Source organism: Delphinapterus leucas, chromosome 5 (assembly GCF_059928025.1).
Source record: "Delphinapterus leucas isolate spDelLeu-1000000601 "Yukka" chromosome 5, BTC_Dleu_Yukka2, whole genome shotgun sequence".
In the NCBI taxonomy this organism is placed as follows: domain Eukaryota; kingdom Metazoa; phylum Chordata; class Mammalia; order Artiodactyla; family Monodontidae; genus Delphinapterus; species Delphinapterus leucas.
In genome coordinates this window covers 99,876,597-99,889,195 of record NC_143133.1, presented here as the reverse complement: position 1 = coordinate 99,889,195, position 12,599 = coordinate 99,876,597, and the positions used below count along the sequence as shown (strand labels likewise).

The 12,599-nt window shown below is 37.3% G+C and overlaps 1 protein-coding gene across 3 annotated transcripts in view; it reads right to left on the bottom strand.

Annotated features, from left to right (window-relative positions):
- Positions 1–12,599, bottom strand: part of ARHGAP24 (Rho GTPase activating protein 24) — a 520,392-nt gene that overhangs the window by 180,282 nt on the left and 327,511 nt on the right. For 2 of the 3 annotated variants that reach the window (XM_089912228.1, XM_089912229.1), the window contains exon 4: positions 10,808–10,864. The exons of the other annotated variant lie outside the window; for it this stretch is intronic. In XM_089912228.1, coding sequence (XP_089768354.1) covers positions 10,808–10,864 — 57 coding nt within the window. The remainder of the gene's footprint in view (positions 1–10,807; positions 10,865–12,599) is intronic. 3 annotated transcript variants of the gene reach the window in all.

Here is a 12,599-nt window from a genome sequence, read left to right as displayed (position 1 = left end):
GAGAGGTATCCTTGTCCGGTTCAAGGAAAACTAGAATGGGAAGCAGGGGTACTTTGCCACTTGTTGATGGACAACTTGGATACCTCACTTTCCCTCCCCAGGTCTCAATTTCCTTACTTGTCAAATGACATTCCAATCAGATATTGGATGTTGAGATGACATGTAAACTGAGAATCTAAGGAGTTGTCATTAGATGATAATCTGCACTTAATTTTATGAATTTGGTGTTGATTTTTGTTGATTTTCAAATGAGCTCCATGGCTTTTTCTGCTAGGCAAGTATAAATAATAACACAATATAAAGACCTATTACCAATGGCTCATACCAATAATTATTCATAAAGCAAAAGATAAAGGAATGGTGCAGATAACCTGAATTCATAAGCCTTTCCGTTCAGCTTTTCAAACTGACTAAATAGTGGTTGTCAAAATATTTCTTCTGATAACTACTTCCCTCCACAAGTCCCATGACATTTCCCACTAAAACAACAACAACAACAGATCTCTATAGTGGCATACAATCTGCCGTGAAGAGGGCTATTGTGACATCTTGAGAGAGAGGAGAAGACTAGGATGAACAAGTGGGCACAGGCAAGAGTAGAGGTAATAAACATCTCTGCCTCAACAGGGGATCAATAAATGTTTTTAACTGGCTGGAGAGAAGAAAACAACCAGAAGAAAGATTTCACTGAGGAGAAAGAGGACCCACTGTAGGGGAAGAAAGCTAAAAGGGGAGTCCTACTTCTCTCTATGAAAAGTTATATTACCCAAAACTAGGTTTCGCTTTCTCACTAAAGTTTCAAATGTTATGGTCAGTAATATTAGAAGGAGGGAGGGATCTGCTGACACCTAATTGAGGCCCTTTTGATGACAAAACCAATCACCCCCTGCTGTGGTCTTGAATGTTTCTTTCCTGATTTACATAGCCCTAAATTAGGCTAAAATGACAAGAGAATGAAAAGAGCCCATGTGACACCAGAAGTTTATGCTTTGCCTCCTTCATCGTGTTTCTGAGAAAAAAGAAACTAATTATGGAGCAATGCCTTAATGAGTGTAATCATTTTCATTTTACAGATAAGGAAAATGCAGTTTAGGAAATCAATACCACTCTATCATAATATCAATATCATTCAGTAAGTGGTCAATAATTCAACATGTTCTTAGACCTGATTCAAGGAGGAATAGGCACTTGGATTTTAACAGCCAAGATTAATTAAAAGCAAGCCAAGGGAATATCAGACTCAGATCATGCTAAGAATTTAATTAGAACAAGGTAATTGGCCAGCTGGGACAGATCTCAACCCAGAACCAGGATCTGGGGTACAGAGCCATGATTCTGTATTAAATACCTCAGAAAAGTCTTTACATTAAAAGGATTATCTTCACTGTACTATTTATACTTGGTTTTAATCATACAATAGTATATGAAGCTCCTAATCTTAATAAAGTGAATTATGTGGGAAAACTGCCACCTTTTACCTATGATTTATCAAATAGATGATTCAATAAATTTTAAGACTTACATTTTATGATGTCTTATAATTTGAATCCACCTCCTTTTCACTTAAGGATATAATGGACACATCAATCAAAATTTGTTTAACTATTTAGGTCCCTTTAACTTTAAAGAATTAGACCATCAATCATAGATATGAAAAAGACTATAGGAATTTTACAACTGAGGACACTGACACCTTCAGCTAAAAAATCCTTTTGCTCAAAGTCACACAGATACTGAGCATTTGACTCTGGCGTAGAAAACAATGGGATTCTTCATTTGGTTGTTATTTCTACTTTACCACAAAATTTTGTCTCATGATTTCTACTCAGGTAGTTAGGTCATTTTTCCCTATTGTTATAGATCCATTGCTCCCTGTGGTCAAAGCAAGGCAGTTTACGGAGAAATCCAAACAAACAGCTTCCCTGTTTGCTCCTGTGCTCGCCTCCTATGTGAATGTTGGGTTCACCGAGGTGTACTGAGGTGATTACTATTCTGTCATGGCCTTTTCAATAGAGAGAGTGACTATTTCCGATTTAGTTCATCCTGGAATGAGGTAGTTGTATTAAAAAGAAAATAAACCCAGAGGAAGGCTCTCTAGGAGTAGAAGAAGCTAGTTTCTGGCTATCGACTTAGGTCTAAGCTGTGAGGAACACGGATGTCTCGGAAGTCAGCTGAGTGACAGGTCGTAGGATGGAGCCACCTACTTTGAGGCAGAGAAGGGGCCATGATGCAACTGAAGCCAGTCACCCTGCAGAACAGGTGGTGTTTCATGGCACAGAGGTTTAGTTGCTGGTTATTTTCCTTTGTTTTCCCTGGGTCCTTTGTGAGAATCCAGCCTTGCATCAGGTGTTCTATTGGCTATAATAGGGCAGGCTGTATTGATAAATTATGAAAGCAAGAGGCCCTACGAGGTCGTCATGGGATGACAGCAAAGCTAATGGAAACGTATCTCCTGAAGAGAAGAAAACATTCAAGGAACTCAGGGAACAAGAATAGGAGTTATGCGTCCCCATGTGGGACTCTCTTTGATAACTTAGAGATTGTGGGTTTTATTGTTAGGTCTGGGAGTAGTTTCCTTAAAGCAAGGGAAGATTTTTTTTGTTGGGGGAAATATTCAGTTTAAAGTTCCAGATTTTCTGTTAGATTTATCTAGATTCTGAAGGGAGTATCAGTTCGTTTTTTAGGAACTTAGTTGATATTATAAAAAATAATCTTAAGTTCAAGATACTGCTTTCAAACTTAAAACCCCCATGAAACTATGTTTGATAGAAACAGCCAAGTTTATTTTAATCAGCTATTATTATCCAATAATTATGTCATGAAGAAGTACAAAAATGATATTTTGGAAAGGTGAGAAATTCTCACTTACTTGGAGCTCGATCCTTATTACTGAAAAATACATTTACTATAAAAGAAAATACTAATTATGTCACCAGCTTTTATTTCTCTCTACATATATATTTTGCTCAGAAGTGATATGAACATATTTGAAAAAGATGCTAAAATCAATTTTGCATGTAATACATGTATTGATTTTTCTCTAGATATTCCTGATGATTTTGAACTTATCCACATGATAATAAAATGTGAAGATTTGTTTTTTGATCTTGCTCTTAAATTGGGGTTAAATCCTCATCATTAAAATTTTCTATTTTTACTATAATTATCAGTGGGATAAAATGATAACTGTTTAAGTAATGGCATAAGAAAAGCAAAATTTTAGGGTAAAACCAACCTAGAAATTTTGTTGTGTAGATCAAGTAGCATGAATATAAGAGGGAGTGAAGATGGTAGGTAATAGTGTGCCCTCCTTGCTTGCCAGGTCTCTCTGGACTGGGAATTTCATTGCCTTTGACTAGGACTCTGTATGCATCATCCACATGCACCAGCATCCAGATCTCACATTCTGGGGTGAACTCACTCCTAGGATGAGGAATAACGGGGAAACATCTGCTAAAGGAAAGGGAACTTTTCAAATTCACATAATTTTAAAAATTTTGTTAAAAATACTTTATAGCATTTACAATTCAGCATTTTGAGACAAAGCCGTTTTGATCCATACTAGTTACATCTCTAGACATCATTTCAAGTGCTGCCGTTTTTAATAACCAATAAAGTTCTCAAGGAACACATAAATATCATAGGACCTCAGTATTAGAAAACATGCTAGTGGCCCTGTAGCTCAAATTCCTATCTTCCTGTTAAGTTTAAAATATGGGTTGAGGGACTTTCCCAGCGGTCTGGTGGTTAAGACTTTGCCTTCCAATGCAGGGGGTGCGGGTTCGAATCCTGGTCAGGGAGCTAAGATCCCACATGCCTTGCGGCCAAAAAGCCAAAACATAAAGCAGAAGCAATATTGTAACAGATTCAATAAAGACTTAAAAATATATATATGGATTGAATGATATTTTTCCTTTTCACTATAAGAGACCCTTAATACTAGAAATGTTCTAAACCCTTCATGAATATGGAAATGTTTATACAGGTACTGTATGTCATGAACCTTCAGATTCACTCATGAAAAGTAAAACCCACCAAGTAAATATTGAGGAGGTATGGATTAATAAATATAGCACCTTCATACTCTCTTCCCTGTGTTAATCATTTTAATAACATTTAATTTCTTGTGACAATATCTCAAATTTTTAGTGAATATTTGTTATAATTGTATAGTTCTATAACTAAAAGAGAAATGACTTTCTAGAAACATTTTTGTTTGGGGTGAGTGAATGAAGTGTTGGGGTTTTGCCAGCTTGTGGTAAAACAATGTAATATTTTCATTGGAACTATTTATTACATTTGGAAAGCAGAGCACCACTAGGATAGATGAGGTAATAGAGGTTTGAGGACAAAAGATTTTCTCTATATCATGGGAAGATTAAGTTGTGCAAAGAAAGTCCAAAAAAAGAAGAAACTGAGGCATAAAACAGCTACCTGACTTGCCCAAGACATTCAGGTACATTACAAGGAGGAACCATAAGTAGTAACGCAGGTCATGTGACCCTACAGTCCATACTGCTGATGCCAGAGCTGTGTTGCATTATGCAGCATATTGATGCATATGCCTCTACTTTGCTTTAATTATGATCAAGAACAAAACGGATAGCAGGCTATTAGTACCATGGCTTTGCAGGACTTGAACATTACTCAGGATATTATCCCTGTTATTTCACGTGTGAAGAAATTGAATCGTACAAAGGTTAAGGGCATTTCTCAAAGTCACAGAGCTATTTTGTGCTGAAAATTAAAGATGAAGAAGTTACTAACAAAGTTGGTAATTTACTTATATGAAAAGGAAGGCTGAAATTTTTAAAGACCACGTTTCAGCCATAATGTCTGCCATTTACTGAGGGTTGGTTATGTTCCAAGGACTCTACATACATTTTTATTATCTTCCCAGCAACCCTGAAAGGTAGACTCTCATTTTATTTCATCATATAATCCTCATGTTACAGATGAGGAAATTGAGTCTCAAAAAATTAAGTAGCTTGACCCAACTTACGTACCTAGCGGGTGATGAATCAGGATTTCACTCTGAAGACCGCACACTTTCAAATATACCTTTGGGGGACCCCAGTTGATATTTCAACACTGGGGGTTGACTACAGAAAGAAATCCCATAGCTGGGCACACACCCATTCCTTTCCATCTGTCTCCCCTCACCTCATTTTGCTGAGCCTGTTCTACCACTCATCACTCCTTTGGTCTAGAAAACCCCATCCTTGCCATTCCACTAAAAGCTTCCTTTATATTCTAAACTTGCCTCATCAGACTATTCTGTGGGCCAGAAACTTTACACAGCAATAAAGGATGTTAGAACTAAGTCCTGATGATCCTGAAGTGGATTCTATACCTGAAAAAAAAGGGAGGGGTGCTAAAGAAAGTTAAATAAACTTTTGCATGTATAAATATATTCAGTTGCATTGTAACATTTTGGAAATGACTAAGCCTTGAATGGAATAAGGTAATTCTAGGTCTTACCTGGGATACTTATCTGATGAATCATATGAATAACTCACTTATTGGCTCTGTCACTAATACTTTAATCTGAATCTCTCTATAACTAGCTAGATATGATTGTTTCTTTTCTTAATTTTATATAATAATATCTTTACTCTCACCTCTATTCAAATGGAAGGGCTTACTTGTTTTTTCCTTTAAGTACCTAATAGAGAAACCCCCAAATTGTTAATGATGTTGACAATGGTGGCTAGATATATGTCAAGAAATGTTTATAGGGATGACCAAAGAAACTGTCTTTGATCCTGTTTGTAAAGATATTATGGAATGTCCTTCTGTCCTTAACCAGTTAACCCTGGGGCTGTCATTTCCCATTGTGTACCCAAAACTTCCAACAAGGTGTCAGTAATGATTTTCTACCCAAGGCTCATGACAGCTACTCACCTTAAATCTGATAAAAGGAAGTGTTGTGTGAATGATTCTGCAATCACCCTTTCTATGACTTCCAGGAAAACATAGTCTTCACTTCAAATGTAACAAAGAGCTTGTTTTCTGTCCATAGATTAATCTTCCAAATCACCTATCTTGTCTCCTCATAGAAATATATATATACATATTTGTTGCTTTAACTGCTTTTTCTTTTGGGCTTTTTTCTCTCATAATTAAAGCAGATAATTACTACCGCATGGACATTTAGATTGCAGCACAGGAATGAAAACTATCATTCAAAATCTCAAAACAAGACTGAGAAAGAGCTGCTACATGAGGGCCAACTTTCATTCTAGACTTAAAGTTCACACTCTCTAGATGATTTCTCTTGAGGTTCCTCCTCTCTGGTGACTTTTAGGAATGAAATATGAACAGAGGAAGAGGGGAGTTGGAATGGAGGTAATACCTTAGAATGTCTAGAAATCTAGTTTCAGACCACCCCTCCCTGGAGCAGGCTAAGAAATGCTGGCTACCGACAGCATAATTCTTTTTTACCTGAAGAAACTCAAACAAAATATCCACCTGAGGCAACTGAAGGAGCATCACAGAGAATAAGGTGTAAGTGACTGATGGGTTCACATTAAACCAAAAAAGGTTGATGGGGAAGAGCGGTTAAAACAGCTGAAAGGAAGCTGACTTACGGAGCAATGCTGCTCAGTGGTGAAGACTCTTTGCCTGCCTAGATACCGCCTTAGAATGGCAGGGTCTGAAAATGCCCACAGTCACCCCTAGGACTTAACAGTAAGAATCTTGCTTTATATTGATGCCTGCCAAATAATTTTCCCAAAAAGAGCACACTGAAATAAAAAGCATAATTTTGGAACTGGGGGAAAAAATACAAGAATGCTGGCACATCTGGTAGCTTTCATTATAAGAAGAAACAAACAGCTATATAACACTGTCAACAATTAAATAAAAATATGTATTAGGGTTAGTTAGGAAAAACTCTTCTGCTCCAAAGGAGGATCAACATTGTGTTTATAAAGGCCCACGGAGGGGAAAATTGTTTGGGGCACAGAGGGGGTGGAGGGGGAGGGGTGGTATGGAGAGACATAGAGATAAAGAGAAGGGCTTAGAGGCATAGAGACCAAAGTGGCTGACCTCAGGGTAAGAAAAAGTCGCTGGAATAGTGGGGTTTGAAATGCCCCAGGGAGATAACAGGACCAGGAGGAGAATGGTGATGTGGCACAGCTCTGGCTTCAAGGCTGGACAAAGGCTCAAAGCCACCAGTGATCTTGGCACAGAAGCAACAGAACCATCCATTATCAGGAAATTATGTGGCTTGGGCATTGATCATTTCAGCCTGGTGTGGGTTAAAGACCTGACAGTACTTTCTATGAAATTTTAACACAGCCCCCATTTAGGGGGTGAGAAAGATGAGATAAGGAGGAACAATAATGGCTAAGATTGAATTTTTATTTCTTCACTATCCTGGTGACTTGAATTTCAGAGTTTGATTTAAGATGGTTAGAAAAACAATGAACTGTTTGGCACTGAATCAGTAGTGGTGTAAAAATTATACAGTGACGAGTATTTATGCAATTTTACAAAATACAAAAGCCTTTATAGCTTGAAGATACTGGCATTAGTTGGAAAAATCTTTCTAACACTGGGCCTCTTTGATTTGGTTAAAAAGGTAAATATAGCTGTTCTAGAACAGGATAATATAGGTCTTCTGTTAAATTAAAAAGTGTATCACATATGTTTTTCTCTACCACCTGAAAAATGCTTTATTCAGATTGATGTAAAGATAATTAGAATTGGGAAAAGCCACATGTAGCAAAAGCTACTTATTTTGAGATAGTCATAAGCTTTCTCTTAATTACCTAATTCTTGAATTACATTGTATTCCCATTTTACAGATGGAAAATTAGAACTAAAGATTATCCAAGTAGATTTACGAAAATAATGATAATTTAATGAGAGAGCTGGTGAAAAATCTTTATTTCTTAACTCTTATTTTTGTGCCTGTCTTATCAGATCTCAAGGTGTTATGTAGCAACCTTCTTTGAATTCTGATCAGCCCCCAATTAAAAAAAAGTTACTTCCATAGGGAACAGTTGTTACAAAATTGAGTATGCCATTTGCCTTGGGCATGTTAGGATTATTTCCTAAAGCCTTCTCTCAAATGTACTGAGAAGCGGAATGCAAAATTTTAGACCATGCATTTCATGATTGTCTAACACTACTGGCAAATACAAAATGTTTTCAATAATGACCCTGCTATACAAACTAAGCTGCAATGAACTTTAACTTTATTGGCAGAAAGCATTGTTTGCTGAGAAGCAAGTGATAGCTACATGTAAAAGAATGAAATTAGAACACTCGTTAATACCATACACAAAAATAAACTCAAAATGGATTAAAGACCTAAATGTAAGGCAGGACACTATAAAACTCTTAGAGGAAAATATAGGCAGAACACTCTTTGACATAAATCACAGCAAGATCTTTTTTGATCCACCTCCTAGAGTAATGAAAATAAAAACAAAAATAAACAAATGGGACCTAATGAAACTTAAAAGCTTTTGCAGAGTAAAGAAAACTGTAAACAAAACAAAAAGACAACCCTCAGAATGGGAGAAAATATTTGCAAACAAAGCAACTGACAAGGGATTAATCTCCAAAACATACAAATAACTAATGGAGCTCAATATCAAAAAAAACAAATAACCCAATCAAAAAATGGGGGGGAAGACCTAAATAGACATTTCTCCAAAGAAGACATACAGATGGCCAGCAAACCAATGAAAATATGCTCAACATCACTAATTATTAGAGAAATGCAAATCAAAACTACAGTGAGGTATCACCTCACACTGGTTAGAATGGCCATCATGAAAAAATCTACAAACAATAAATGCAGGAGAGGGTGTGGAGAAAAGGGAACCCTCTTGTACTGTTGGTGGGAATGTAAATTGATACAGCCGCTATGGAGAACAGTATGGAGGCTCCTTAAAAAACTAAAAATAGAACATACAACCCGGCAATCCCACTACTGGGCATATACCCTGAGAAAACCATAATTCAAAAAGAGTCATGTATCACAATGTTCATTGCAGCTCTATTTACAATAGCCAGGACATGGAAGCAACCTAAGTGTCCATCAACAGATGAATGGATAAAGAAGATATGGCCCATATAAACAATGGAACATTACTCAACCATAAAAAGGAGCAAAATAGTGCCACTTGCAGAGACATGGATGGACCTAGAGATTGTCATACAGAGTGTAAGTCAGAAAGAGAAAAACAAATATCATATAATACTGGTTATATGTGGAATCTAGAAATATGGTACGGATGAACTTATTGGCAAAGCAGAAATAGAGTCACAGATGTAGAGAACAAAATTATGGTTATCCAGGAAGGAATGGGAGGGGGGGGCGTGGATGAACTGGGAGATTGGGATTGACATATATACACTACTATACATAAAATAGGTAGCTGATGAACCTACTGTTTAACACAGGGAACACTACTCAATGATCTGTGGTGACCTAAATGGGAAGGAAATATAAAACAAGAGTGGATATATGTATACATATAGTAACTGATTCACTTTGCTATACAGTAGAAACTAACACAACATTGTAAAGCAACTATACTCCAATAAAAATTAATTTAAAAACAAAAACAAACAAAAAAGAAGCAAGTGACAAGAGTCCCCTAGATGCATCTTTTCTTAGAATCTACTTCAAGCTTTTCCCCGACTCCCCACCTTAGATCTGTGGAAGCCAAGACTGATGTCTTGCAACTAATCTAATTTATCATTTTTTTCCAGTCAGTAGTGAAACTTATTCAGTTGGGAGCCATTAAACTGAACCAAATTGGAACCAGTTTAATTTCTATTTTATTTTATTGCCACACTTCATGGCTTGTGGGATCTTAGTTCCCCGACCAGGGATGGAACACGGGCCCCCTGCAGTGGAAGCACGGGGTCCTAACCACTGGACCGTCAGGGAATTCCCTGGAACCAGTTTAGTTTCTAAATCCAAAGTTCATGTTTGCTGAAGAACCTTAAAAATCTGGTCAAATAGAGGTAGGCGGCTGGAATGAAATGGATGCAATGCTGCATGTACAAGAGACGGTAAGAGTGTGTCTGATGAACAGGTATAAAATCTGGGATCCACGGATTTAGTATGAATGGCCTTCAAAGAGTCTATGATGCCTCCCCTGAAATCATATCCAAAAGTCTATGATTATGTGCATAAGTGAATTTTTCTAGGGAGATTATCCTGACTTTAAATTTTCAGATAAGTTTGTTAAGGACAGCTGTCAAGGGTTTGACACTGCTGGTTCTGGCTGACCTCTTCTTGAAGCTCAAAGTTGATCAACATGATTCTTTGCGGAGTGTGCAAAGTTAACGAGTACTAATGGGGCATTAACAAAAGGCCAAAGGAAAAATCTCAAACTCAGTAAATTTACATTTTAATGCTGTGGCATACCTGAGCAAAGTATCTCAAATCATAAAGTCTTTGCCATTAACCCTACACAGCAGGGGAATCATTTGCGATCAAGACAAATTTCAATATAATACCTAATCAACACAGCAGAGGAGAGAATTTTACATCTCTCTATTCCAGATGGTGCCATCTTATCAGAGTTTCACTCCTTGGTATGCTCAGTTAATTAAAGTCCTCACTATTTGTTAATGGCAGATTTGTGCAGCAAAAATGACTCTGGAACAGATGTTGGTAAATTTGTCAAAGTGGCTGGATAATTATCCTGACTGCTCTGAAGGACTATTCCATTTCACCCACACTGAGCTCTTGCAGGAGCCAAATTTCACCTTTGTCTTTACTGCTTTTAAAAGGGAGGCAATGGGACTTCCCTGGTGGTCCAGGGGTTAAATTTACCTTCCAATGCAGGGAGTGTGGTTCGATCTCTGGTCACGGAACTAAGATCCCACGTGCCTTGCGGTCAAAAAGCCAAAACATAAAACAGAAGCAATATTGTAACAAATTCAATAAAGAATTTTAAAAAATACATTAAAAAAAAAAAAAGAGAGGTAAGGGGAAGGGGTGGAGGTGGGAAGGGTAAGAACAACAGCCAGATTCTTGGTCAGTTCACTTTGCAAGGAATAATCAGTAACAAAGGCATTCCAGCAGACAATTTCAAATGCAACAGTATCAAGATGATATATTTTTATGAGAGTCTGCCTATAAGCCTCAGCACAGGCTCCCTAATCAACTTGCATTCATGCTTGCTATAAACTTGCAGCTCAAATAAACTTTTATCTCATATCTTTGTTCCTGTTTGGTCAGCATATGTCTGCAACTAAAATGGCAGCCTATTATAACCAGAGATTAAAGGAAAAGGAAATAATGAGAAGCCATTTATTAGCACAAAAAACAACGAAAGCTATGACCCGTAACTTGTCTCACATCCAAAGCTCTATGGATCTTTGAACTCAAAATTGCAGAAAGGAGAGTTTTGAATATTGGCTGTGCTTTGGCAATTTCGGAGCATTGTATATAGTGAATGCCTTCAATAGGAAAACCCAAGAAAGGGTTAGAATAGAGAGCTTTCATTAGAATAAGATAAAAATATATATATAAAGCCCTGTACAGATGTCACATATTTTTAAAAAATTAATTAATTTTGGTCTCTCAGAAATCCATCAATTTGTAATATAACATATAATGATGAAAAAAATCTTTATCTGGCCTAGTAATTTGATTTGTATTTCTGAGCTGCCTACCCCAAGTGCACTCTCATATGTGTGCATGTGTGTGTGTGTTTTAAATAAATCAAATTCACTTATGTACTGTTTGGTAGTATTACCTGGTTTTTTTTTAAAGAAAAGACAAATTATCTCCTTTTTGTTAAATTATGTGTTTTTGGTGATCCATAAAAATCTTGTTTTATACAGAATTTTATATCTAAATTTTGCATAGAATATTGTATTTCAGTATATATTTATTGCAGTTATTGATGGAAGTACAGTAAGGATGTAATAGGATAAGACCTATTGTAAAGATGAGGAAGAGCTGCTGTAAAGAAACACTAAATCACTTGTCAAAGTTATTGGGGCTGAGCAAAACCCAGGACTCGAGTGGCCTCCATATCAAGCTTTTTTTTTTTTTTTTGCGGTACGCGGGCCTCTCACTGTTGTGGCCTCTCCCATTGCGGAGCACAGGCTCCGGACGCGCAGGCTCAGCGGCCATGGCTCACGGGCCCAGCCGCTCCGCGGCATGTGGGATCTTCCCGGACCGGGGCACGAACCCGTGTCCCCTGCATCGGCAAGTGGACTCTCAACCAGTGTGCCACCAGGGAAGCCCCATATCAAGCTTTATTAAATTATAAAGCTCATCATAATAAACTCTACAAAACTTTAAAGATTTTCCTAAATCTAATAGTATATGTAGTCCCATTCCATAAAATCCTATTTAAGGAATTTGTCTACTTATAAAATTAGTTTCTTCCTGGGATTGGAGGTAGAGCATTTACACTGATTATAAATGAAAATGTTTGGGACCAGTAGGAGCCTCTTACTCCAGTAAAAACATGCAAAGAGCCATGGCACACTGTTTTCAAAGTCACTTTATGGGACCCCCGCAGTAGGGGGCACAGTATATCACACAGAAAAGAGGTGTGAGCTGCCTTTTAAATCACCAGCCTGGGCAAATGGCAGAGAGATATTGTGGC